Genomic DNA, 27,248 nt, shown 5'->3' with positions numbered 1-27,248 from the left:
AATAAAGAGAAAACTTTCTACATGAACAAATCATTTCATTCGATAAAAGAATAATGTTGTAGTCGATATTGCACTTCATTGACTTGAAAGTGTATAGGAACAATAGATGTTTTCATCGAGATATGAGTAGAAAAGTATTTATGGTCTCTATTCACTTTCGCGTTAAGAAGTACGATATGAGGTTCTAGCTTGAGTAGGGGCAGAGCTAGTAAGGAGACATTGGGGGCAATTGCTCCCACTCAATTTTTTTTTTAGCATTTTAGATACCCTTGAATTTATACTTAAATTTGAGATATCCTTACATTTTGAACTATTGACATACCCTGTTTGACCCTGTTGCCCCCACTCCCTTGTCTTCCACTAATTTTTGCCCCCTCCCCCTCCAATCAAATCAACTATAAGTTTGCCTTCTCTAAAAGAAAATCTTGGCTCTGACCTTAAGCTTGAGGTCACTTCCATAGTAATAAAAATTGATGATTTTTTGATAAAATCGTGTTTAAAACACGACTTGCGTCCCTAACAATTAAACGATAAAAAAACATTGATTTTTTCTTGTGTAATAAAAATCATCAATTTTTTTGTATTATTATTATTTTCTCTTTCTCTCTCCCCCCCCTCCTCCCCCTCCTTTTTCTTTTTTTTTTTTTTTAAATGTGGGATTTGATGCATAATAGAATATGAAAATTCATAAATGTAAAAAATATGCGTTTTGATGATAATAACTTGATTTTATGAATTTTCATTAGATATATATTTTTCATGATTTAAAAAAAAAAATTATCTTTTATTTTCATAGTTTTTTTTTTTCTTTTTTCTCGTTTTTTCCATTTTTAACAAATTTTCCGAAGTTTTCCCTTCCCATTTAAACCCATTCTCCGATTTTGTGACTATGGTCACTCCAGCGCGACTCTTGAAAACTCGTTGGACGGTCATTGTCCAACATCATTGGACCTTAGAAAAGTCTAATAAGTTCCATTATTATTTCTATTTATAATTTGAAAATCCCAATAATTCATTTCTCTTCGACAAATATCTCCCGTCCCCAGCTTTGGAAATCGCTCACTCTTCGAATTCGAAGAAGAGCAGAAGCTCTTAGAGTTCATCGTTGCTCTGTAAGTTCTCCATTTTCTTTCTTTCTTTAATTTTTTGTTTGTTTGTTTTTTTTACAGTAAAAGATGGATGCTTTTTCGATTTTAGTAGTTTGCATGTGCTCAATGCAGAGTCTTTTCTTCAACCTTTTTGTTCTTAAATAAATTTTTTTTTTTTTTTTGGAGTTGTAGTTGAATTTAACGATGAAACTAAGATGTTTTTTTTTTATTGGTTCTAATTATTTTGTTTCAGAGATTAATTTTTAAAGAAGTTTCAGTGTTCTTTGCTAAAATGGGTTGATTAATCTGTGTTATATTGCTTTAAATTTTGGCACCTTTTGTTCCTTTATCTTCTCAATTTTTTACTAGTTCTATTTCATCTCTAGTTTTTGGATCAATGCATATGTTTTTCTTTAATTTTTGTTCTTAAAGGACCTTTTTTTCCCCTCTGAGTTCTAGTTGATTTTTAGTCATAAAAGATGTGATTTTTTTTTCTTTATCTTATTTTATAGTCACAGAGCTTAACCTTTGAAAATTTTCCAGTTTTCTATGCTTAAAATGGGTTGATTGATGTGTGATTCTTTGCTTCAATGTTGTAATTTTGGTTCCCTTTTTGTGCTTTTGTGTTCCCTCAGTGTTTTTTTTTTTTTTTTTGCTTCAAGTTTATATTTTGGCACCTTTCCCTTTCAATCATCTCAAGTTTTAATTATTCTTTTTCACTTTTAATTTTTGGATCAATGCAGATGATTTTCTTTGATTTTATTCTTTTTCACCTTTAATTTTTGGATCAATGCAGACAATTTTTGTTCTGAAGGGATCTTTTTTTCTTCCTCCTTAAAGATGTGCCTTTTTCCCCTTTGAATTGCAGTTGTAGATCTTAATCTTTTAAACATTTTCAGTGTCCTTATCTTAAAATGGGTTTATCAATCTGTATTTTTTGCTTCTAAGTTGTAATTTTTGTACAATTTTGTGCTTTTTTTCAGGTGTATTTCACTTTTAGTTGTTGAAAATTTTGAATTGTGAATTCAATTATCATCCTTGAACTCACATTTTGATTTTGTAGTTTCTGCTCTATCAGGATTATCAATAAATTGGAGAACAAATATGAGGAGAACTATAATTCCTTTGGTGGGGTTTCTTTTCCTATGTTGCTGGGCAACCATGGCAGAAGCAGAGTACATGAAGTACAAAGACCCAAAACAGCCAATAAACATTAGAATCAAGGACCTTATGAGTCGAATGACTCTAGAGGAGAAGATTGGTCAAATGGCACAACTTGACCAGGCGCTTGCTACGCCCGAGATACTGAAGAAATACTCCATAGGTAATCTTGTACTCTCTTCCTCCTAATATAAGATGCTAACTCAAAAAATAAAAATAGGTAAAATGGACTTAAGAAGATGTGTTGTGGGTATTTGGTAGGGAGCATATTGAGTGGTGGAGGGGGAGTGCCACGTCTTCAGGCCACTGCAGCGGATTGGGTTAACATGGTGAATGAATTTCAGAATGGTTCTTTGTCTAGCCGTCTTGGGATTCCAATGATATATGGAATCGATGCCGTTCACGGACACAACAATGTGTATAAGGCAACAATATTCCCCCACAATATTGGGCTTGGATGTACAAGGCAAGTATCTATACCATTGCATGAAGATTCTGCTTAAACAATATTAAAGTATTAAACTGCATCATAAGCCTAAAAATTTACCATGTTCATGGGTTATTTATGTTTTTTGTATCTATGCAACAATTATGCTTCATTAACCAAGTTTTTTTTTTTGTCCCTTATTGTGGGTATCCCCACCCTTTGGGTGAGACTAATCCCACGATCAGACGCACCACCCCTCGGAAATTCCTACATGCAACTGGTTGAGTCGAGGGTCAACCGGACCCTGGAGGGTGGTCCCAAGGAATTCATAGCTTTGTGGGGTTTTGATTCCTGACGAGCTTATCAAGCTCGGCTTGCCACTCGGCCAACTCCTTGGGGTTTCATTAACCAAGATTTCAATGCCACTTTATCTACCACACTTTCTCAAACAATTCTACTTTATTCAAAATATATTTCTTGGGACCTGTCAGGGTTGTAGAGGGTCCATGTGTTTGACACATATCTGTATATTTGTTTACTTACATTACGACTGTTTTAATTATCAAAAACTCAATAAATAAAGATTGTGGTTGAAATGGATTTTGGCAAGAATGCCCCATTGGGCCATTGGGAACAGTTGGATGGTTTCTATGACCTCCATTCTAGATCACCTTGATTGAGTACTCATAGTGTTGGTTGAGTCAACTTTATCAAGCTTGCCTAGTTGCCAGAAGGTATCTCTTTTCATTTAACACAATCACAAAGAAAAGAAAGGAGTGAGTATTCAATTTTTTCAAGTCGATTCAAAAGTTTTTCATTGATTCCGAGTGATTTGGACTCAATTGCACCCTCTCCCCCACCCTCACAAACCTCGCAATTTTAACGAAGAAATCAAAGCTTGAGGGAAAAAGATTTTATCTATCAATTATGTTATTGATGTGCTTCCAAGTCTCTTTATTTTTATGAGCTTCTACTGTCTAGGGATCCACAACTTGTGAAGAGAATTGGTGCGGCAACTGCTCTTGAAGTCAGAGCTACCGGCATCCCATATGTTTTTGCCCCATGCATTGCGGTAACTAACCAAGCCTAAACAAAATTTCTCCTAATCTGTTAACTTTTGATGTATTTGAATTAGTTTAATTGAGAGTTTCACTGTTTCTAAGTTTTCATTTTTCTTGAGCCTATATAGGTTTGTAGAGATCCGAGATGGGGTAGGTGTTATGAGAGCTATAGTGAGGATCACAATATTGTTCAGGCCATGACAGAGATTATACCTGGGTTACAAGGAGATATCCCACCTGGTTCTCGAAAGGGAGCCCCTTATGTTGGTGGAAAGTAAGAGTCCCTTTTGTTTCGATGACGTAGACATTTCGAATCTTTGACACTAATTTTCTGAATTCTTTGAAGGACAAAAGTTGCAGCTTGTGCAAAGCACTTTGTTGGTGATGGTGGCACAACCAAGGGCATTGACGAGAACAACACAGTGATTGACATGCATGGTTTGCTAAGCATCCATATGCCCGCCTACCGCAATTCTATCATCAAGGGAGTCTCAACTATAATGGTCTCCTACTCAAGTTGGAATGGGGAGAAGATGCATGCCAACCGTGATCTTGTCACCAGTTACCTCAAGGGTACCCTTCGGTTCCGGGTAACGACCATTTAGTAATTTATATGCAAATTCGGATTTCATTGTTGTTGCTTGAACTATAAGAAAACAAGGCTAACTGTTGTGTGTTTTTTGTGCGTTATTAGGGTTTTGTAATCTCGGATTATTATGGTATCGACAGGATTACCTCACCACCTCATTCTAATTACTTGTACTCTGTACAAGCTGCGATTCACGCTGGTATTGACATGGTATGTGGCTCCTTTTTTATGTATACATTTCAACTCAGTCAAGTTCAAAAATTGTTGGTCGGTCGTTGTTCGATCTGATAGAATCTGTTCAAAACTCTTGGATACATTTCATTTAAGTGATCTGAACTCTTGAGGCTCAAATTTGGTTTCCGGGTATTTTGCAGGTCATGGGTATTGACAACCACACCGAATTTGTCGATGATCTAACTTCCCATGTCAAGAACAACATCATTCCCATGAGCCGGATTGACGATGCTGTGAGGAGGATTTTGCGTGTCAAATTCACTATGGGTCTCTTTGAGAACCCTATGGGTGACCTTAGCCTAGTCGATCAGCTCGGAAGCCAGGTTAGTGGGTTTGCCGTCTCTTATAATAGGCTGTTCCATGAAGTTGATTAGGCTCAGCCTATTAACGGATTGCCTGCAATTCTTTCCATTAGTCATGAAATTTCATTGCAACCCAATCAAAATCATGATCTTGATCTTTGTTGTTATGATGTTTATGGGTTTTCCCAAAATGTTACTGCTGCTTATGATGATCAAAATACCCCTGGAATAGGCGCATAGAGACTTAGCGAGGGAAGCTGTGAGGAAATCTCTCGTGCTTTTGAAGAATGGGAAAGCTTCAGACAAGCCCTTGTTGCCTCTTCCCAAGAAGGCACGCAAGATCCTCGTCGCTGGAAGTCATGCTGACAATTTGGGGTATCAATGTGGTGGGTGGACGATCTCGTGGCAAGGACTCGGTGGAAATGACCTCACATATGGTATATTCCTGTTCTCTCTCACACAGCATTAATCCCATGATGTCTCCAGGGAACTGAATTTATAGTTCTATGCTATTAGGATTCCTAAACACATTGCCTTGAACAGGAACTACGATCCTCAAGGCCATCTCAACCACGATTGACCCGAGCACCAAAATCATCTACAGTGACAACCCAGATGCCAATTTTGTCAAGTCGAATGATTTCTCTTATGCCATTGTCGTTGTGGGTGAGCTTCCTTATGCAGAGATGTTAGGTGACAGCATGAATCTCACGGTCTCTGACCCCGGACCAAGCACAATTACAAATGTGTGTGGGTCTGTCAAGTGTGTTGTCATTGTCATCTCTGGCCGACCTCTCGTGATTGAACCTTACGTCTCTCAGATGGATGCCCTCGTGGCTGCATGGCTCCCAGGCACTGAAGGCCTAGGTGTGGCTGACGTCCTCTTCGGGGACCATGGATTCAGCGGAAAGCTTTCTCGGACTTGGTTCAAGTCTGTTGATCAGCTCCCAATGAATTTTGGAGACTCGCGTTATGATCCACTCTTCCCATTTGGGTTCGGACTAGAGACCAAGCCAACTATGGAAAGGTAGAGATCCATGTCATGGATGAACTTCTTATTGAAATTAATAGAAGCAAAAAAGAGAAGAAAAAAATATAATGAGAATGAAGATGGTTGATTCGAACTAGTTCGACCTCTTAAACCAATTGCAGAGGTTCAATCTCTTAAATCCACTGGTCTCATTGATTTTTATAGTGGAGATCAAAACTAACATAATTAAATTCAAATTCAAATACTTAAAAAATAAAATAAAATTCTTAATCATGAGCTTAATCTCACTAACTAATATAGTAATGTTACCTTTTAAAAAAAAAATAACTTAATTAATAATGGAAAAGAAAAAAAAAATGTTTCTTATATAAATCCTTATACCATGGTTACTGTTATTATTTATAGGTTATCCTCAGCTGATGTTCGGAAGAAGGCGATTTATACTTATAGGGTGGTTACTCTTCTTATCAGTTTGTTTTTTACAGGTATTATTTAAACCTAGTACACCCACGACGATGAATGATTTTTTTATTTTTATTTTTTGTATTCTAAATGAAATATTTATACACTCGTTATCATTAAAAAGCCTTATCACAAGAGTTCAGCTGAAAATTTTGTCCACTATATTCAATTTTGTTCAGAGCCATGTCTTTTGTTATTATATTACAAGTTTGTTCATATCTACTTTTATTACCTTGGTTAATAATACAAATCCCTTTAATGTAAGTATATTTCTAACATTCATTCGCACATAATCTTTAATAACGATCAAATAACTTTAAGCGTAAATCAATCATTGCTTTAGCAGCTATGATTATTCTAGGATCAATGGTAATTTCAGACCGATAAGCAATTAATACCCTTAAGTAATGAGTTTGATACACAGTATGAGCATGGTCTACCGTCTACTTGGATACCCGGTTATCTAAAGAAATAAAATAATAATAATAACAGGAGTCGTGCTGGAGTAATATTGTCGGGGGATATCGTGAGGGACATTTCTGACACGAAGCATGCCAAATGGGGTTAGATCTCTACCTTGTATTGGATGAGTTTGTCTTGAGTCCGAATCCAAATGGGAAGAGTGGATCATTATTTGGATCCCCAATGTTCAAGCTAGCTTACCTGTGAACCCATAGTCACCAAATAGAACATCAGTCCACACCTTGGACTTTACCATGCCCGGGAGCCGTGCAGCCACTACAGCGTCCATTGATTGAACTTAAGGTTCAATCATGATTGGATGACGGGAAATGATGATGGCAACACACTTAAGGTTCAATCAAGTTGGTTTCAGGGTTCTCATTATATACTACTTGGGTGCTTGGCTCTCGAGGCCGTGGTTTTGATGGCATCGAATATAGTGGTTCCTGTTTACGATCAAGTATTAGATTATAATGCAATAAAATAACAAGTATACTTCTATTTATTAGGATAATAAAAAAAAAAACTACTTGTTCAAATTTCGTTATTTAATTTGTCTCGCGAAGATAATAGATAAAGGACATTTTGGGAATAATGGCATTTTGGCAATTGCATGAGCAATCTCGATTCCATTATTGGCCTTTCAAATGCTATATCGAAATGTTATATCAAGAATTTATGGTCAATTGAATGGAAAATGTTCTTCTATTCAATTCTGTCAAAAATCATGTCTTTTATTAATTCAAGTGTGTTTATATCTTCTTTCATTAATTCGATCCACGTATTTTTCTTAAAGAATAATACTTATAGAGGGTAAAATCGGTATTAGACACAAGACATAAATAATGTGAATATCAATGATCAATCACACAACAATTAATGTGTATCCCGAGGTATTGATTGATATATCTTGAATTTGATTTTATTTAGATCAAATTCTAATCTTATCCAGAAATAGAAAGTCTCCTAATTGATTAGAGAGTCTCTATTTTTAAATAAGGATAGATTTTATAGAAAATCCTAAATTGTTTTACTGTTCTTTTAAGGTTTGATTTTCTATCCATATAAGAAAAGTTATTAGGTAGAAGAGGGAAAGTTTTTATGAGGAGAAAAGGAGTAGAGGAGGTTAGTTTTTCTAATCTTATATTAGCTTGAAAAATAGTGGAATGGCACTTTGGAGTCCGGGAATGTAATTCGATTCCCCCCTAAACAAATATTGCTTCTTGTCTTCTCTCTTTTTTCCACTCTCTTTGATTATTTTTGTGTGATTTTTGATCATTCGTGTGCATTAATAATAGTGCAGATCGATTGTTAAGAGTAAATCTTAAGGAATTGATACCATTCGAGATTTTATCTCTACAATACTAAAGTGACTTCAAGATTGAACCTCACATCACACATCTTGATGTGAAAATATATGGGAACCATAGATTCTTTTCCTTGAGATATAAGTGAAAAAGTATATATGGTTCCTATCCACTTCTACGTCAAGATGTGCAATATGAGGTCCAATCTTGAGGTCACTCCAGCACGACTCTTTTTTAAATCTCCTTCAAATCAAATCGAAGCAGTTGTCAGACTTGATGGCATATGATGACCAATCCATGCCGCTACATGTTAAAAGACAAAGTCCATGATGAAGTAACTGTTCCTAATATGTGAAGTGAGTCATAAAAACTCCATAGATGAGATGGTTTGAAAAAGAACATGTACAAAGAAGAATAATGATCCACAACAGTGAAGAATATTACTATGTAAGTCAGAATGATTTGAAAAGGTGGGATGAATATTACTATGTAAGTTGAACACCAATATTTTTGTTTTCTTCTTCTTTTCTTCGATGTCAAACCATAAGTACACCCACGTCTCTCCTTGTCTTCATCCTCTTCTTCGTTAATCATTTAAATTCCATCATCATCATCATCAAAGCCGTATCTCAAAGAGTACGATGTGTAGCGCTAAAAATATACTAATTATATACTAAATGAATACATTGTCATTTGTGTGACACATGGTACTCATGATTCATGCCTGACATGTCGCTCGATCAATTTTTTTAATAGCGAATCAAATAACAAATGTCGGTACCTTGTGATTATTTTAGCATAATTACTATGGTTTTTGTGCCCTAATACATCACCTTAGTGCACCTGTCTCCATTACCTTTTTCAAATAAAATATTAAAAAAATATATATCATGTAGGGTAGGATGCAGTACACCCCATCATGTGAAATGAACTTCCAAAAAGAAAAGAAAAGAAAAACAAATTCACTAGAATGTGCAAAATCTGAAAGCCCATTATAGGAAGATCATCAATTGCCAAGATATATTTTCTTCTCAATTTCTCACTAACAAAGTACTCATAAATAAATATATATATATATATATGTGAAGAAGTCTCTTATGGGAGTTAACAATTATATACCTTGATTTCAAAGCACACACACAGACAAAAACCTCTTAGTAAAAAATGCAGCAAAAACTACCTAACAACACATGTAGAGACAGTTTCAAAATGTAGAAGATTACATGAAAACTATGAACTTAAGCTAATTAAATGCATCGTATATAATCTAAATGGTCACAACTTAGGTGAGGGATAGATATTAATTAAGATATAACTCCAAATATATATCGAGGTTCCTAAGGATTATAGTCGTCAATCAATATTTAAGAGTCGGCTTAACGGATCCTTTACTCCATTTAGTTCTTCTATGAAGTGAAGGATGAAGATTCATATAAGGAGGTAGTGAAGGTTCTTCACCAGGAGCCAATGAGATGTAACCCTCCTCCTTCATCTGGGATTGAGACTGGCCTCATAATTCCTAAGAATCAATATTTCAAAGGATGGCCATATCAAGTACTCAACTTCAACAATGTAGTATTAAAGCTTAGATTATATAACAAAAGTGACAAACTAATTATCTGATTCACATTCAAATATGAAGAAACTAATGTTTGATTGTATGGATAAAATGCATCTTTTTTCAAAAATGATTAGTGCAAGTATACAAAGACTTTCTAATAAGTTCTTCACAAAACCTTAAAAACCTAAGTTTATTTCCTTTTAGTTCCCTCAATTGGAACTAAGTAAGCAGTATGTGCAACTAATTAAATATCTATCTAAATAACCTTCCAAGACAGGAAAAGAAATGAATGAATTAGCTCAACTCAAATCATTATCTGTGTACATCAAATTTGTTTAAAAACTTAAAGATAGAATTTCTGGCTAATTGCACTTAATACTTCTATGATAGGATGACCCTGAAAACCTAGCTTGATTTCCAACTCCTTAAACTAGACCATATTCATGGAAAATATGCATATATAGAAGATAAATTATGAAAAAAAAAGAAAAAAAGAAACACAAGCATTTAGAGTTTGTTTTTAATTTTTGAACAAACTCAACAGAAATTAAAAGAGATAGGGTTGTCCATGATCAAAGTGATTAAATTTGCGGAAGATGCAAGTCGGCACAAAGCTCAGTGAAGGTATGCAGATTTTCTTGTTCCTGAATTGGATAATTAATGGCCTCCAGAGAATTAGTGATTCTTATGATTTTTGTAAAAACTCGTAAAAGAAAAAGAAAGAAAAGAACATAAATGGCTCCAATTCCTTTGAAAGATCAAGGAAACATTCATTATTCCTCTTCCTTGACTCATAGGCCAAAAATATGCTTTGAAAGATATGAACTACGTACCTTGGCATGGGTATCCTACCAAAGATTTGTAAGTTGTTTAAACACCACAACCCTAGTCTTCTCAAGAGCTTGCCATAGCAGTGATAATGGAAAGCCTAAAACCTAATAATTTGAGTCTATAACTCTTTAAAATAAACCCTAACCCTAAAAAAAAACAATAATAACCTATCAAAAAACAAGATGATAACAGATCTCTTTACTCTTTATAGGGAGATAATCAAAAGCCGAAAATAGTTCAATTTCTTTAGAGAGATCAAATTACTGTTCAATAAGTGGATTCATTTACCAGTAGATAGATAAAGCGTTGGCTTTCAGAGACTCATCACCACATTATCTTAACCGGAATTCTTCTGATATGGAAAGCCAAGTGTAAGGAATGAAGCCTGGTCCGAGATCGATCCATTGAAGAACCCATTAAAGAAGAATTATATAAGATTATTAGAAAAAACATATGGAAGATGAGTGATTGGAAGGATCTTGGATCAAACCTCATTCCAAACACTTGCTTTCCTTCTTCAACTACATCTCTCTCTCTCTCTCTCACTCATGATTTAACAATCAAACCGATCACAAAGACTGCTGCAAGAACTATAATCTCTCAAATCTTTCTCTTCAAATAATGTTGAAGTCAGAGCCAGAGATGAGATTAGGTTGATGGGGAGAAGCAATTATAATGAAGAAAAGCACATGATAGACAGGTCATTTGGTGCATAAAATAATAGAAAGCTGGTAGGTTTTGGGGGGATGTTGTTGTCTTCTTCTAAGACTTTTTTGGGGGGAAGGGTAGAAGAGAGAGTGGTGAGGACTTTTACAGGCACTCTGAGAGCACTGAAAATAACGAGGAGAGGAGCAAAGGGAGCACGAGAGAGTAGGGGACATGGGCCTCATCTCATTCAATTTAATATGCTAAAGTTAAGACTCACACAAAAGCTAACAACAAGAAGGATTTCTCTATCAAGATGGAAAAAGGTTCACCGTCCAAATCAACGCATGATCTCAGCACTCTCTTCCCCCCTCACTAGTCACTACCAGTCTTTCATGTGTAGAGAGAGAGAGAGAGAGAGAGAGAGAGAGAGGGTAAAAAGATAAAGAAAACTGAAAACCCCTTTGAGGAATCCCAATAGGAAAATGCCGAAGTAACATTAAAATGTACATTGAATCTCACATTGCCGACGTGGATGTATGTACGAAACCATAGATGCTTTTTGTCCAGATACGAGTGAAAAGCATCTATCGTTATGTGCGCACCTCCACATCAATGATGTGAGAACCGATGTACATTTCAATGTTACTCCAGCACACACGACTCATCCCAATAACATCAACTAGAAATAATAAAATCACTTTTTTTAGTCGTGCTAGAATGACCTCAAGAGTGTACCTCATATCTCATTTTTTTGACGTAGAAGTGTGCAGGAATTATAGATGCTTTTTCACTTGTATCTCGATGAAAAGAATCTATGGTTCCTACTTACTTCCATGTCAAGAAAGTAAGATATAAGGTACAATCTTGAGGTCACTTCAACATTATTTTTCTTTTTTTATTTTTGGAAAATGCTTAACTGACTTCCCTCGAGACTCATTACGCTTAACACTGCATTGACGTGGCAGTGTTGAGAGATTTGAGAACCATAAATTTATTTCCTTATATCTTGAGGAAAATAATCTATGGCCCTCTCAACACTGCCACATCAACACAATGTTGAGCGCAGTGTAAAAGGAAGTCAATTTAGAAAGACTTTAAAATAAAAAAAACTTATATTGTGTATTTGTTTTTCACATTGGAAAAGTGTGTGTGAGAGAGGGGAGTAAATTGAGTATTTTTTGCATAGACTCTCCAATGCATGCCAAGTCAAGCATAGCAAGGGTAGCTTTGTAAATTGGGGATGCTAATCAATAGATGTGGGTTGGAGTGACATAAAAATTGACATCATTTCACGCAGTGCTGATATGGATGTGTGTGCGAAACCATAGATGATTTTCATCGAGATCTATGGTTCCGTACACAACCGTATCAACAATGTGTGCAATGGTGTCAATTTTAATATCATTTTAGCATTTTCCATTTTTTTGAAGTTTGCGTTGTGTTACATTTTAGAGAGAGAGAGAGTTTCACCTCTCACAGATAAATTTTTTCAGTCGTTCTAAATTGACTCAAAAAAATAATTAGGTGATGTGGCAGTGTGCACAGAACCTATCTCAAGGAAAAAAAATCATGATAAACTAATTCAAAAAAACGTACACGAAAAGAAGCTATGGTTCTATGCACATTCCATGTCAGTTGGAGTCAGTTTATCATTATCTAGTAAAAAAACCTACAATTCTATACACATTGCCACGTCAGTTGAGCATACCTTTGAGTCAATTTAACAAATTTTAAAGAATAATCCTAAAGTGACTTTGTAGGACACTACCTTCGACATAGAGCTAATGAGTAGTTGTGCTTAGAACCATAGATGTTTTTTCTCAAGGTACAAATGAAAAACATCGATGATTTTGAGCACAACTCCACATCTTCTTAATGTTTGAAGGTAGTGTCCAGCAAGGTCACACCACCATTAATCTTTTTTAAATGAGTCATTTTAAAGTGACTTCACTGTGTTGATGTGGTAGTATGTAGAGAACCAAAGATTTTTTTTCTCAAGACACAAGGTAAGAAGTCTATGACCCTCTGCATACTACCATGTCAACACAATGTTGAGTGCAGCGTCGAAGGAAGTCAATTTAGCATGTTCCTTTTTAAATTTTTTATATTGTGTGCTCTAATATGAAGAAAAGTGGTATCTGAACTCTCTCTCACACACACTCCCCTCTCCCAAAGAGGTTAAATTAGCCCTTAAAACATGTATTCCCTTTGATATTTAATATTTCAAAATAAAAACAATATACATTAAAGTGTGGGCATGTCAAACCAACTCAAACAAAACTTATCAAAATGAAGAATTCCTACTCTCTCAATTTATACCATACTTTGTATTAAAGAGAATCTTTTTCAGGACTCAAGAGAGTATCACAATAGCTCCAAATAATTGTTGTTCCATAAAAAGATAAGGTTTGTGATTTTAGGTTTTCTTCATGGGGTTTTCACATCAGACATGATTTTTCTCAACTTTTGCTTTTTCTTCTCTCTTGACTCAATCTAATATCCAATCTTTCTTTTTCTCTCTCCAACACATAATTCTTCCCCCTCGATTCTAATGAAAATATATTTAAAAAAAAAAGAAGAAGAAGATAAAATGAAATCATAATTCACATCATTTTGACCAATCATTTCTTCTGGCTTTTAGCCCAAACAATTGGAAGATCCATATATGCATGACTCCATCATCATCATCATATTTGGTGAGTGCTGATTCTCACTCTTTGGCCCCACCCACTTTCCCTAGTGTAGGGGGGACATACTTGATTGATTTTCTATGTGGGTCCCTCATTAGTACAATTTATTGCTTGGCTGCCATGAATCAGACACGTGTACTGGGTCCCTCTCCTTTGTACGTGGCGTCATGTCACGTCATGCCCATATGATTTTGTTACTTTTTTTTTTTTTTTTGTTGTTGTTGTTGTTTCGTGTTCACGCCAATGCTTCCCTAATTTTACAAGCAATGTTGTCGTTCGGACAAAACTATAAAAATTTCAGTTAATATTTGAGAAGCCCCTAGTATTTTAAAACTTATGACATGGCCCTTGACCTCAATTTTCTTTATTAGACGGACCTCTTTGTATCTGTTTTGAGATATAGTTCTGAGAATGAACTGAAGTTGGACTGTTGTTAGAAGTAGCTATATATTTGGGAATCAACTTTGAGAATTTCTGTTAGAAGTACTAAGTAAGTAGATTGACGTTCGAAGATCATTATGGATTTTTATAGAAAAAATGGTGAAGACTTAAGTATAGTAGGATTTTTTTTTTTAAGGGGGGGGTTGATGAATAAAGTGTTAGTATATTTTTTAAGTTTATTTCTTTAAAATTTCTTATATTTTTTTTCATCAAGGAAGATGGAAAAATCATTCCTAAAACTTCAAAACAATGATTTTAAATCAAAGATTATTGATAATTTTGTTCGATAGGTTCAGACTGATCTTGTTTTAACAAATTTGATGAGTACCTACCAAATATTACCAAACAAATTTGGTAAGTATTTACCGAACAAAACTTTCTACTAACAATTATAAAATCAATTCAGTAGATACATACTGAATCTTACAAAACAGATTTGGTAGGTACTTACCTAACATAACTTTCTTATTGAACAGTTTCAAATCAATTGAAAGTGTTAAGATAAGAAAAAAAGTAAGATTAATATTTAAAATTCTCATTGAAATCTTTCAAGATGCAAAGAAGAAGAAGAAGAAATGTGTGTGTGTGTGTGTGAGAGAGAGAGAGAGAGAGAGAGAGAGAAAGAAAAGAAGAAGAAATAGACGTTAAAACAAATTATTAAGTGTGTGTAAATGGATATTTTAAAATTAAGGTGAGTATAGCAAACAAGTGGTTGAAATGAGTCATTTCAGTGTATGCAAATAGACCAACCCTAAAAAGAAGGGGTTAGTGATAAACTGACTTGAAAAAGAAATATCACTCAAAATTCACTCGTTAATTGGCATGTGCACAAAACCATAGATATTGTTCTGTGCAAATGCCACCTCAGCAAGTGAATTTCGAGTCAGTTTATCATCACTCAAAAAAAATTATAGAGTTCGGACCAACCCATGGAGCACGCTTGAGGCAACTTCGAAGAAATGAGCTTCCAACTCTCTATTGATATCCAAACAGTTGAGGAACCACTTACAATTTCTCCGTCGAGCTAAAATCTTGTTTGTTAACTAGTCCAAATCCATATTTAATAAAATGGCCTAATGCTCCAGGCTCTACATATCTTAGCCAAAATCCCTCAATCATGGCCAGAATAATTATAGTATTCAAAGACTAACAAAATAAATATTATAAGAGAGAAGATGACTTGTTGTGGGGGGCTAGAACAAGCTTAAATTCTTCAAAGTCGACATTACTTTTATAATTAATTTTGTTTTACTAATTCTGAAATCAACAAAATATGTATATATATATATAATAAAAAATAATAATAATGATGGAATAACTACCTAAATAATAACTAAATGCCCATTTGGATAAGAAAGGTGCTCATGATATTTTCCTATGGAAATCATATTAGTGATAATGGCATGGTACATATCAGATCACTGATGGGATGGGATGCATAAGAGAATCTTTTCTTTCAGGAGCTTTTAAGTTTGAGAGAGAGAGAGAGAGAGAGAGAGAGAGAGAGAGAGATCTTACTGTTGAAAACAAGGATAGAAAAGCTTTGATTGGCTCTTGGGAACATCAAAGATTTTTACAAGGGGGCATTTGGATAAATTTTGATTAGTCTCCCTTAGAAGACCAAAGTCAAGAGAACATGATAAGTTAGGAAACCTTGCACAAAAAGCACAAGAGGTAGTACCTTTAACATCATCCAAGAAAAGAAAAACAAAACAGAGATCCTAACCACCCTTCCACCATAACATGCAAGGTAGTTGGCTTGGGACCTGGGATGGGTCTTAAAACAAAAATTTGCAACCATTCCTAGGTCTGTGTTCTTCTACAAAAATTGCTGTAAATTTGTGGTGAAAGATGATAATTTTTGCAGTGCTTAGTTTCCCGTCAGAAAAAGGGATGGGCTGCAAATTTTAAGTCAAATGTGTCTCAGACCAATCAAAATTCTAAACTAAACAACTTTGTTGGACTATAAATCATTGAAACTTTGTAAATTTACAACTTTTATTTAGAAGGTGCACCAGCAAGCCAAAAGGCATCTACTTATTTGACTAATAAGACCAGCACCAGCATCTAATCCATGAACATAAAACAGTTGAATGTACAGTAAGATCATCTGTACAATCAAATGTACAAAAAGTAAAGTTTTAACCCAAAAAAAAAAAAAAAAAAAAAAAAACTGAATCTGAATTTCTCTACTTTTTTTTTTTTTTTTTTCAGAAAGAAAATCAAAAGGCTTGTGTTGGGTTTTTCACCAGCTTAACACTGCTGTAGAAGCGTTTGAGGTCCTTCATTGCCTTCTCCTCTATCTGGATTGAACGGATTGATGAAGGTGAATCAATATCCGGTTTAAACCAACGATTTAGACCACTTGAGTCAGATGGAGATGGAGATGGAGAGCCCTGACTAGCAGTGACTGCGAACCCAGCTGTCCTCGTCTTTGGGCTGTGAGAAATACCATGCTGGTGTTTTTCCTGATTTAAAACAAAGTGAAACCAAACCCAAAGTTAAAAGATCCACTCTCGTAGTATCCACAAGTGTAGAAAAGAGATCCAACTTCATAAGGGTAAAGCTAATTGAACGTATCAGCGGGCACATACTGAGTGTATGCGACCACCATCCACACACACACACACACACACACACACACACACCCAAAACAAAACAAAAAAAGAGAGAAATTCTATTGCCACACTAACTTTTGCTAATCCCAACCCAATTCATATGTAAATCACCAAAGAATTAGAACACATATTGGGTTGCCATTAGTAAAAGTTGGTGTGGCAATAGAAGCTCTAAAAAAACATAAATATACGTACTTGCTGCATTTGTATGTCTCGAAGTGATGGGCGGCACTGGATGGGAGAAGTCCCGGAAGCAGACCAAGGAGGTGTGCTCTTGTCTCCATCGGACATTGGCGATGCTCGGGCTGAGACCACAGCTATTGGGCCGGATCCTCCCCCAATTGGTAGAAATGAACTTAATCGGATTTGCCCACCACTCCTTCCCTCGACAAGATCTTCACTTTGATCCTTAACCTTCCTACCAGGCTGAATCTCCTTAGTTTTGCTTTGTTCGTTCTGAATCTCACGGAGAGAAGTGGATCCCTTTGAAATCTTAGCACCACCCCATGCAGGGCCCTCATTTTTGGGGGTCGACGGTGGTGGGGGAGCATAATCTCTTGGAGCATCATCAAGAGCGCCACTCAAGAACATCGACAAACCACCTTTCTTGTTCTTCTTCTTCTTTGCAACAACAGCTGGTAGGGGCATCTTATTGTTACTAATGTCGAGTATGTCTTCCTTCGGACCGCATACAGGGAACTCTTCTTCCAAAACCCGATTACCACCAGCTTCATCAAAATCTTTACCAGCCTCCTATAAAAGGTCAAATGCAGCAAATTTGAGTAATCTGCATTCTAATGTTATAATTCTAATCATACTCTTGAGTGTTTGACAAGAATTGGAAATAAATTTAAGGTCTATATGCCAAAGTGGAAGCTTAGAATTTCTTTTCATTGGTTTTCCTTCTAAAAACCTTTTTTTTTTTTTTTTTTTTTTTAATTTCTACTGTTTCAGAATTTTCAAAAATGTAAAATATTTGCATTTTAACTATTAAGGAGACACTGAGAGAGAAAAAAATTGTAAAGAAAATTATCAAAGCTCCCATACAAGGGTTAGAAGCATTCAGATGTGAAGAGACGTTTGGACTCATCGTCTGAGGGGTCTAGTCAAGCTTATATGCAAACTAACAGAACACTAACTACCCAATCTGTTAAAACTCTCTGTACTATTTTGCTACATTCTCCCTAATGTCTCAAAAGAATGTTATAGATCAGATGTAAGAATCAACTGATGAGGTTGACCTGACCCCACATCAAATTTGTAGTTCTCCCACAAGTTCTATGTTCAGTTTGTTTATGAACTGTGCTGTAACAATAATTATATACCTTCCAACAACCTATAGCCCCATCTGTATTAAGTTAGAAACCCATCATGACCCAGAAGATTTTACTTGAATCTTGAAAAATGGAAAGATCCGAAAAGCTTGGAAACTGAACCTTTTGTACTGAAACTTGAGGTATTTCAACATTCATGAACCCCTTTATTGGTTGTGGTTCCACACGATCGTAATCTCCAGAGGGTGCTGCCACCTGTCCCATCTTATGTTTGCTCCTCCTCTTCTGCTTTCTAGATACCTCCACCTTCTTACCCATTTTCCCATCCAGCAAGACTGGAGATGTCTCATCCTGTGTCTCAACTGGAACACCTAACTCAGCAAGTGAGCTCTCGAGAACTGACCTTGTCTGAAGTTTCATGATTTGCTGATCATCGAGAAGATGACCACTTGATTGCTTGGCCTCCAGCATCTCAATCTGTTGCAACTTCTTCCGCAAAGCTCGGACTTGTTTGAAGATGGCTTGATCTGCACCATCTTTCGGTTCTAGAAAGCTGTCCAACTTCTTTTCTCTATAAATCTTTGAGATAGATTTTGTGCGGCTATCACGAATTCTATTAAGGTATTCATTATCGCTGTCCTCTTCACTGTTAATAATTGCAGGAAAAGTAGCAGTTGGGGTTGGGAGCCGACGATAACTCCATGGCTCGGAGGACTTCATATCCAAAAGTTTCTCTAAGTTAGCTAGTATATCCAGCGAAGCGCTTGCAATAGTCTGGCCTGTGACTGTAAAAATATAGTCCAGGTTCCGAATAGCTATATCCTGCATTTATATCATTATAGTAAAATTAGCCTCATATGTGCAACACAGGGAACAAGAAGTAAGATGGCTTTCATTCCTCTATCCATGTGTAGGTATCCCCCAAGAAAGTTGGTAAAATATATTAATTGGAGCAAAGTCAAGAAAGAAAAAAAAAATTAACATTAAAGGGAGTAACATCGTCCGAAAAGAAGTATTATTTTACTTGTCAACAGTAAAGAAACAAATAAAAGCAGTATCGATATTGTGAAGTACCACAAAAGACACACAACTCATGTCTATACAATAGCAAGGAATAAATGAAAAACATCAACCAGTAAAATACTGCAAGTATAATATGATTTCAGTTAAAAAGGAGGGATAGAAAAACAGAATGTAAACGATCGATCAGAAAAGTTCAGGTTTAATACAATTTTGAGTATAGAAAGAGAAAAAAACAAAAACAGATAGATATCGACACATAAATGTATGAGTATATGACAAAATGACAAAAAGATAAATCATTATAGTTAAAAAAATTAATTACAAAATATAGTAAAACATACATCATTCAAACTGAATTTAAAGCTAAATTTCAATAAATGTAAAAAAAGAGAAATATTAAAATCAAGTTATTTTGTTCTCTATATTTATAGGGATACATAGGTAACGTCTGTCATAAAAAGTTCTCTTTATTTTCCAAAAACGATATGTTTTAAATGCTGTCTTCCTAACCAAAGTCACAACTGAGTTCAACCAAATCATATTTGCTTCAAGTGACTTAAAACTTAGCATCAGCTGAATCAGTCTGAGTTAACAAAAAATGAGCTCACACTAATTAAGGAGGTCAATGAATATCATCACAAGAAAATCTCAATGATTACCTCACAATGCTTCCTCAAGTCGTCAGCTCCCAGAGAATCCGCAATTTCTAGTAATAGTATAGCATTCTTTGGCTCTACCAAAGACTCTGCCGCCGCTATTTCACAAAGGCTTTTCAAACTTGGTACAAGCCTGTTACCAGCACTATCTTTTTGTACAGTTGCTATTATTTCATTCCTTTTCGTATCGTTAAACATAAAATCTTCTTCTAGCTCTACTAATTCGTCCTCATTATCTAGTCTTGGCTTCTGAGGATTCTCAGCCAGTTTAGGAGGATAAACAGGATGATAAAGAGCACAAACAATCAACAAATGTGTTTCACCAACTGCAATTGAGGTCGCCCGCTTCATGGCATGTAACCGAGTAACAACAGGAGGCTCGTCCTTACCTTTCTTCCCATCCCACATATAAACATCACCTGTTGTTGTAACCGCAGCAGTCCAGTACTTCCCCGCAGAAATGCTCACTAGATTTCTCCCACACATAGAATATAGCTAAAAGCAATAACCAAGCAAAATAACAAGAGTCAGAAATAGATAGAGAGGGATGATAAAAGTTATAAGCTACATTTTGATCAAATTGAACCTGCTGGCATCTGAGATCAGGATTGGAGGAAACCCAATAAAATAGTGCACCATCATCTGTGAGAGCCATGCTATGTACCATCCCTGCAGCTATCGCAACCACATGAAGCCGTTCCATTCTGTGGAACTTCAATTGTGTGCCTCCGCTTTTCTTTATATTTCTAGCAATTACTACACGTCTTGGGGTAACAAGTCGGTGACCCCAAGTGAACACCTGCGAGTCACAATTATCCGGTGCTCCAAGTCACAAATATACATCAAATTTTAAAAATAAATCATAAAGCATAGAAACAAATTACAGTACAGTTTGCCCATTTGATAATACAAAGATCTAAATTCAGGACTTTCATATTTACTCAAAGAAGGGGCAGAGTCAACTCTTCTCAATTAAGATTGGTCAACTTAAGGTGGTATATCAATTTTTAGAAGACCCAGAAAATGCAATCAAGAACTTTAAATCCAGGATCGAATACTGGAAACATTTGGTCAATCAGTTGAAAGCTGCGTAAGATTTTGAACTCAAGAATTTCAATTGGTTGGTTTTCAAGATGAGTCCATGCAAGCCCTCAACAATCACTTGATCAATGTATGTGGCAGGAAATTAGTCAAATTAAAAATTTAAAAAAAAAATCTTCTTAAACTTACCTCTCCATCTGCTCCTAATACAATTGTGTGATACTTTGCTGCTGCAACTCCTTTGAAAATTTTGCCTTTCAAGTATTCAACCACCCTTGGCATGTTATTTGAAGCTGAGTTGGAGGTGCCATACCCAAGCTGACCCTCCTTGTTGCAGCCCCAAGTGAAAATTTCTCCAGACTCAGAAACCACAGCAGTGTGTTTATTAGCTGCTGCAACAGCAACTATTTTTGCCTTAAGGGAACTCACCCGCCGCGGCGTAGGTTGCGTATCCACAGAAGTATAACCGAGCTGACCCTCTGCACGAAATTGTCAGAAGACTTTGTAATTCAGTATATCAAATATTCTGGCCTAAAAAAATGGCTAGACTGATATTTTTCATATCTTTGGTTTATTGCATTCAGATAAAGAACCAATTAGTGGCATGTATAAGAGATTCCCCTTTTTATAAGAGATATTTACAGGTTCCCTAATGACAAGAGATTGATTCCATAGCTTTAAATGGATCCTCCCTTCAGCAGACTGGACATTCATACATAGTTAAAATTCCCAGTAATGTACCTCTATTGGATCCCCAAGTAAACACTTCCCCACCCTCTGTTGTGATGACAGTGTGATGTTTAGCGGCTGCAATTGCCTTAACTCTCCGGGATCCTAAACCGGAAGTCACCTGCCGTGGGGTAATAACTGCAGCTTGACCGCTGCAAAGAATACAAAAGTTAGCACCCCAACATGGAGTACAATTGTTCCTCACCATTTTTTGCGTTTGATTTGTATTTATGAGGAAAAAGCAGTTCCACTTAGCAGTTCATGCAAAAACAAATCCATGACATCATTGACTCTTACACTTCACTTTCTAAGAAGAGACTCCTAACTCATGGTAGATTAGAGGGGCAGGAACTGTGATGAGTATCTGTGCAGGCTATTTTAGTTATCATGTCATCACCCAGAAAAGGAGAGATTAGGAGAAAACAACTGATGCTCCCTTGCTTCAAAAGAGCCTTTGCACTATCCCTGGTGTGAACTTAAGGAGGTCTATAAGGTTTCCCTTCCGACCATCAGGGCTTCTAATCTTGAATAGGGGTCCATGATCCCTTGCTTAGTCGCAGACTACTATGATTTTAATCTCCAACCAGCCACTGGATAATACATGACGAAAGGAGCAAGTAAGCAACCATTTGGGCAGTTCTCAAGCTTATCTTACGTAGTCCTAGAGGAAGCCCTCAATCATGGGGTGACTTAATGGTATGACCATCAGGGTTATTGAAATAAACGATTTACTAGGGTAGGCTGAGGTACACACCATGTTAATCTAATGGGATAAATAAAGAGAAAGCTCTCCCTCATAAGCAAGGGAGAATTCTCTCCCATTAAGGAATGCCAAGTCCTTCATGAAAACTCTTAAAAGGTTCGAAATCCACTACAAGGTGAGTATCTATTTATATTCAGACCATTCATACCCATTGGTGTGCAATAGCCAATAAGAATATAATATGTTTAAAAGAGGAGAAAAAGAAAGATGGGACAGTCAATGCTTACAAGACCCTTCAGACCCATATTAATGCAAGATCTTCGAACACTCACAATGAATGTACGCGTAGTTTGTGTGTGTTTCCCATTAAGTTTTGTAGAATCCTTACCTATGGATATCAAATTCTGGGTGTCCAAGGCGACCTCCCCTTCCAAATCCCCAAGTGTACACTTCCCCACGAGCACCAACAGCCACGCTATGGAACTTTGCAGCAGAAACCACCCTAATATAAGAACCTTGAAGCGCATCAACTTTGCATGGTAACTTCTGTATGTGCGCATTCCCAGTACCGAGTTGATAATTTGCACCACTTCCCCAACTGAAGACCTCCGAAGAAACTGAAAACATAAGTGATCACTCATGATATCAACTAACCCATCTATGGAAGCTACAATAACAAAATGAACCTCAGAAGTTAAACATATAGTCACATTGTGATAACAAACCTGAATTACGCTCATTTCCAACAACCTGCAACACAGGCCCGCAGAGGAGATCAACAGGGGTTCGATTTTTGGAGTCCTCCAATGCAAGTGAAGCACCAGATTGAAGAAGAATGCTCGCCACAGCTAGATGTCCAAAATGAAGAGCTCTGTGTAGACTAGTCCATCCTGATTCTCCATCCTAAAGGAGAACAGCTAAATGGTCATGCACTCAGAGAATTAACCCAATTTCAAAATTACAAAAGATGGACCCGGAGAAGAATACTTTTGCTACTATTAAGAAGCTGTAATACTCCCTAAAAAACCAAGACAATTTCTCAAATCTCAACAACTCACCCCAAAAGTGAAATGAATGTAACCCCTGGTATTGGTGAAATTTCCATCTTCAGTATTTTGACAGCTTCAGTGTTCCTTGTTTAATTACTAAGCTTATCTTTTGATAAACACTAATTATGCTTTAAGTTGCTGCACTGACTCACAATTAGTTGTGTGTTCTCGCTTACTTCATAATAAATATACCATTCTCAATCTAAAGGCATTAGTCGAAAATGCCACTGATAATCAGAAAAGGACTTCAAACAATGTCGTTATTACATCAAACTAAGGGTTCATTGTGTCACAAAGGGATGGAATATTTGGTAGTACATTAAACTATCAACAAAAAAAAAGTAGCATAATTGACGAAAGAACCATTAATAGAATACACTAATGATTTCATTCTTCTTAAAATTTCCAGCACAAATAATGGCCTGTAACAGATTTCAATTAAACTAGATGTGTAAAACAATGAAGAATGAATGGCTTGTATCACAATTATTAACATTCTAAGAGCGGGAGAAGGGGGGTTTGGGGGGTTAAGGGGATTTCTTAAAATAACATAAAACAGTTAAATAAAAATGAAGTAAAGGAATAGATGAGCAACATACCCTAGCATCAGGATCAGCTCCAGCTGCAAGTAACCTCCTCACAATGGGAATGTGATTTCTCCATGTTGCAATGTGAAGAGGAGTAAGCCCAAATATGTTCCTTGAATCAATATTCCCTCCATTCTTTTTCAGCAGTGCCAAAGCAGAGTCTAATTCATGCAATGACCCTTCTCGAGTAACAAGCCACAAATCTTTCTGGCACCCTCCAGAAGTATTTCTGCGTACAGATGTCTGCTGGTTCTGCTTTTGGCCCAAGAGTGACGTTGAACCCTCCATAAATATATCCACTAAACACCCTATAAATACTCTAATTCTCACAGATTAACTACTTAATCATCCCAAACTTGGTTCCTGTAACTTAACATCGAATTCACCTTCACCAAATAATGTCAAAAGCCAAGATCCTCGAAAACTCAGTAAGCAGAAAAAGGACAATGAATATTACGAATCAGCTGCAGCTCTTGAAAAAGCTACGTTCTGCTGAACTATATTACAGGAAGACCTCCTTGTTAGGTATCAACATGCAAAGAATACCCACGCATTTAATTGTTAGAAAATGTCATTCCTAGATGCTTGGGCTCTCATCATCTCCATCATTGTTGTAAACACAAACCAGTTGTAGGAGCCATTCACAAACTCCCATCAATGATCATTGGGAACCAAAAGACTTGAAAATGCAAGGGAAGGTATGTGCCCCATCTGTGATCACTTCCATCAGTATATCCCAAGAAAATTTATGTATACATATATAGAACCAACATTTATTAAAGAACAGGATCATATTGAAACAATTTCTGAAAAATAAAATACTAATGAAATTGCTTGTAGTGTGTCTGAGAACTAGAAATTTATTTATCATGTCCATGGCGCTTATTTTGTTTATAACCAGAGTTTTGAACCTAGGATACCATACTTGGACTCGTCCAAATCCAAACACTGAACACTTGACCAAGTTGGAAGGAAATTATTTATTTCCTACACTGATGTAGAGACCTGTGATAAATACAGGACACTTATTACAATTTGGCATAGTGACACTATTGAGTAATATCATGTGAAATATAACATGTTATAGCATTGTACGACACTTGATTAATGATATTCCATACTTTAAACAGTATGGTAAAATCACAATATCTTTAGGCAGAACAGACCATCACAAATCTTTAGCGACTCATCACGTACAGTTGGTTATCTAAAATGTGACATTCTATAACCTAATAGCCTCTGGTCTTGAAGTTATTAGCTTGGTAAGTTGGTAAAGTCTCTAAGTGGTAATACAACAGACCAAGATCCAATACCCGCCTCACTTGCCTATCCAAAAGTAAATAAAAAAGACTTAAATAAAACAAGCGAAATTAGCCAAGGAAACATTGTTTTTTCATTCTTATGAGGTCGTGTACAACAACCTTAACCGCACAAGCCTGGGCTGGGCCTACCTCCATCCCTAGAGGAGCCGTATGAGGATGAAGTTCCACGTATGGTTTTGAAGCCGAGCCTTGTCTTTGATCAAATTTCAGAAATCCAAGCTGGTAATATATCTCATACTTTTCCCTTTTATGAAATATAAAGAAGTGCTCTAGGTTTTGAGTAATGGTATTAAAATTAGTCGAAATTGTGGAGAATCTAATTGAACTATTTTGATTTATAACTTGGCGAGGGCAATTATACCAGTAAGATTCTGGGTTCTAGTGTTCTAAGCCAAAACTTTAAAACAGATAAAGTGCAAAGTACTAGTCTCATCAACCTCTCAAAAAATTACAGTGCTACGAAGGGAAATTCATGCTTTTCTGTTAATGGATTCCAAGTCCCAGATTCACTAATTCATCTCAACCACTCCACCTGTTCCCTCAAAGACCTTAACACCAAACACGTATAAGGGTTTTCTACAATTCCCACCAACTCCGCCCAAGTACCAAAATTTGAGCGGAAAATGAGGATTATTTCAATCCAAAACTACGAATCAAGTATCAAAGATGGAACCTTGGATCCAAATGACCAATAAAACCTTCAATAATCATCAAAATAAGCATACCCAAATCACAAAAATTAACAAAATGAAAACTACAAACCCTCCAATTACCAATTCAAACTAACCATAATACCTAACTCACCTAAAAATAAGAACTTCAACAAAACCTGATTAAAAAAACCACTACCCACATCAAATCTTCACCAAAAACAACAAAAAAAATCCCAAAAATAAGAAAGAAAAAAAAGTTACTAGAGACAGCAATATCAAATCAAATGGAGAACAAAGAGAAGAATGTAAAAAACCCATCGAAGAAAATGAGAAAAGAAGATCACCTAAGTTTTTTGTGAGCGAAGAAGAGATCAGGATTCTCTGATTACGAAAAGAAATCTGTGATCTACGCATCTCTTTTTTTCTCTCTCTTATTCGGTGATTTTCAGTTGTGGACGAGAGAATCCAACCGTCGAATATACCCTTGAGGGAGGAGAGTTTCAGGTTTCTGGGACAGACTCTTTAATCTTCAAGGCCAATTTGGGAATTTAGTACTCCATTACTGCTTTCGAAATGACTATAATGCCCTTAATCTTTTTATAAAATGGCACACCTGAGACTTGGGTCTGAACTCTGAAGAATGAGTTTGTTTCTGGCACGCTCTTCGGTTTACTTACTGCAAGTGTTTTCTTCTTCTTTAAACGTGTCAAACAAATAAGATGACGTGGCAAATGAAAATTCTAGTGTCAAACGTCGTTGGACAAAGAGAATGAATTTCCAATGAACGGTTGATATGAGATGAAATTCCTTAGAGATGCACAATTTATAACGTCCGCTAATCTCTAGGAATCCTATAGTTCTCTTCCCGTCCCAGCCTTAACTGCTAGAAAAGTCTAGGTAGGTGACTGAAACGTGGCGGTATTGTGAACTATACGAGACGTGTCAAAGAGTTAAGGAGTGATTTCTCCGTTTTGAGTTGAAAGGACTATAATACCCCCTTTAATTTTTTCACATTGACGAGTTAATTTTCAATGGAAAGAGACCAGCTAAAATGGCTTTTCTACCCTTGAATTTAAGTGATGATGAAAATTGTGAAATACCCAAAAATATAAACTCAAGAGAAATGGTTTTTTAAGTTTACTAGTTGGAAGATGAACACCAAGGGCAACCCCATGTCTTTCTTTCTCCTATTGTTTTTATTTAAATTTTTTTTTATTATTTTTAATAGTAGGAGATTTGAACTCAAATATCTGATATCATTACCAAAGACTTTACCAACTAAACTAATTGGCACCGGTAAAAAATAGAAATTTTTAATGGGTGAGCTGGACTTGAACC

General features: G+C 36.1%; 2 protein-coding genes across 5 annotated transcripts; one reads left to right on the top strand and one right to left on the bottom strand.

The window, feature by feature from the left end:
* Positions 1-962: 962 nt before the first annotated feature.
* LOC147385385 (uncharacterized) lies at positions 963-7,277 on the top strand. Of its 2 annotated transcripts, none has more exons than XM_086422629.1 (11): positions 963-1,112; positions 2,152-2,412; positions 2,511-2,715; positions 3,658-3,748; positions 3,866-4,011; positions 4,084-4,327; positions 4,432-4,536; positions 4,701-4,883; positions 5,095-5,299; positions 5,406-5,889; positions 6,259-7,275. In XM_086422629.1, the coding sequence occupies exons 2-11, from the start codon at positions 2,193-2,195 to the stop codon at positions 6,347-6,349; spliced, it is 1,974 nt and encodes a 657-aa protein (XP_086278755.1). In that variant the 5' UTR covers positions 963-1,112; positions 2,152-2,192; the 3' UTR covers positions 6,350-7,275. The 2 variants fall into 2 exon arrangements, with proteins under 2 accessions (XP_086278755.1, XP_086278756.1); XM_086422630.1 differs by having other exon boundaries at positions 971-1,112; positions 2,167-2,412; positions 6,259-7,277.
* An 8,916-nt stretch (positions 7,278-16,193) lies between these two features.
* LOC147385384 (ankyrin repeat family protein / regulator of chromosome condensation (RCC1) family protein) lies at positions 16,194-26,515 on the bottom strand. 3 transcript variants are annotated; one of them, XM_086422450.1, is made up of 11 exons: positions 26,255-26,507; positions 23,948-24,646; positions 23,025-23,202; positions 22,688-22,916; positions 21,609-21,748; positions 21,057-21,346; positions 20,413-20,625; positions 19,830-20,321; positions 18,310-18,969; positions 17,069-17,626; positions 16,194-16,723 (listed from the first exon to the last, which is right to left on the bottom strand). In XM_086422450.1, the coding sequence occupies exons 2-11, from the start codon at positions 24,221-24,223 to the stop codon at positions 16,478-16,480; spliced, it is 3,282 nt and encodes a 1,093-aa protein (XP_086278576.1). In that variant the 5' UTR covers positions 24,224-24,646; positions 26,255-26,507; the 3' UTR covers positions 16,194-16,477. The 3 variants fall into 3 exon arrangements, with proteins under 3 accessions (XP_086278576.1, XP_086278577.1, XP_086278578.1); XM_086422451.1 differs by lacking the exon at positions 21,609-21,748 and having other exon boundaries at positions 23,050-23,202; positions 26,255-26,515; XM_086422452.1 differs by lacking the exons at positions 21,609-21,748; positions 23,948-24,646; positions 26,255-26,507 and having other exon boundaries at positions 23,025-23,182.
* Between the last annotated feature and the right edge of the window lie 733 nt (positions 26,516-27,248).

This window comes from Akebia trifoliata, chromosome 14 (assembly GCF_017979445.1).
Source record: "Akebia trifoliata isolate Shusen 1 chromosome 14, ASM1797944v1, whole genome shotgun sequence".
Classification (NCBI taxonomy): Eukaryota; Viridiplantae; Streptophyta; class Magnoliopsida; order Ranunculales; family Lardizabalaceae; genus Akebia; species Akebia trifoliata.
The sequence above is the reverse complement of the archived record's forward strand: the minus strand, read 5'-3'. Positions and strand labels throughout refer to the sequence as shown.

Coding starts and splice junctions, on each gene's coding strand:
- LOC147385384 (XM_086422450.1), bottom strand. CDS start 24,223: ATGGAGGGTTCAACGTCACTCTTGGGCCAAAAGCAGAACCAGCAGACA. Junction 21,749..22,687: donor CCAGAATTTGATATCCATAG/GTAAGGATTCTA, acceptor TATTCTTTGCAG/CGGTCAAGCTGCAGTTATTA. Junction 16,724..17,068: donor GAGACATACAAATGCAGCAA/GTACGTATATTT, acceptor GTTTTAAATCAG/GAAAAACACCAGCATGGTAT.
- LOC147385385 (XM_086422630.1), top strand. CDS start 2,193: ATGAGGAGAACTATAATTCCTTTGGTGGGGTTTCTTTTCCTATGTTGC. Junction 5,300..5,405: donor TGGAAATGACCTCACATATG/GTATATTCCTGT, acceptor TGCCTTGAACAG/GAACTACGATCCTCAAGGCC. Junction 5,890..6,258: donor ACCAAGCCAACTATGGAAAG/GTAGAGATCCAT, acceptor TATTATTTATAG/GTTATCCTCAGCTGATGTTC.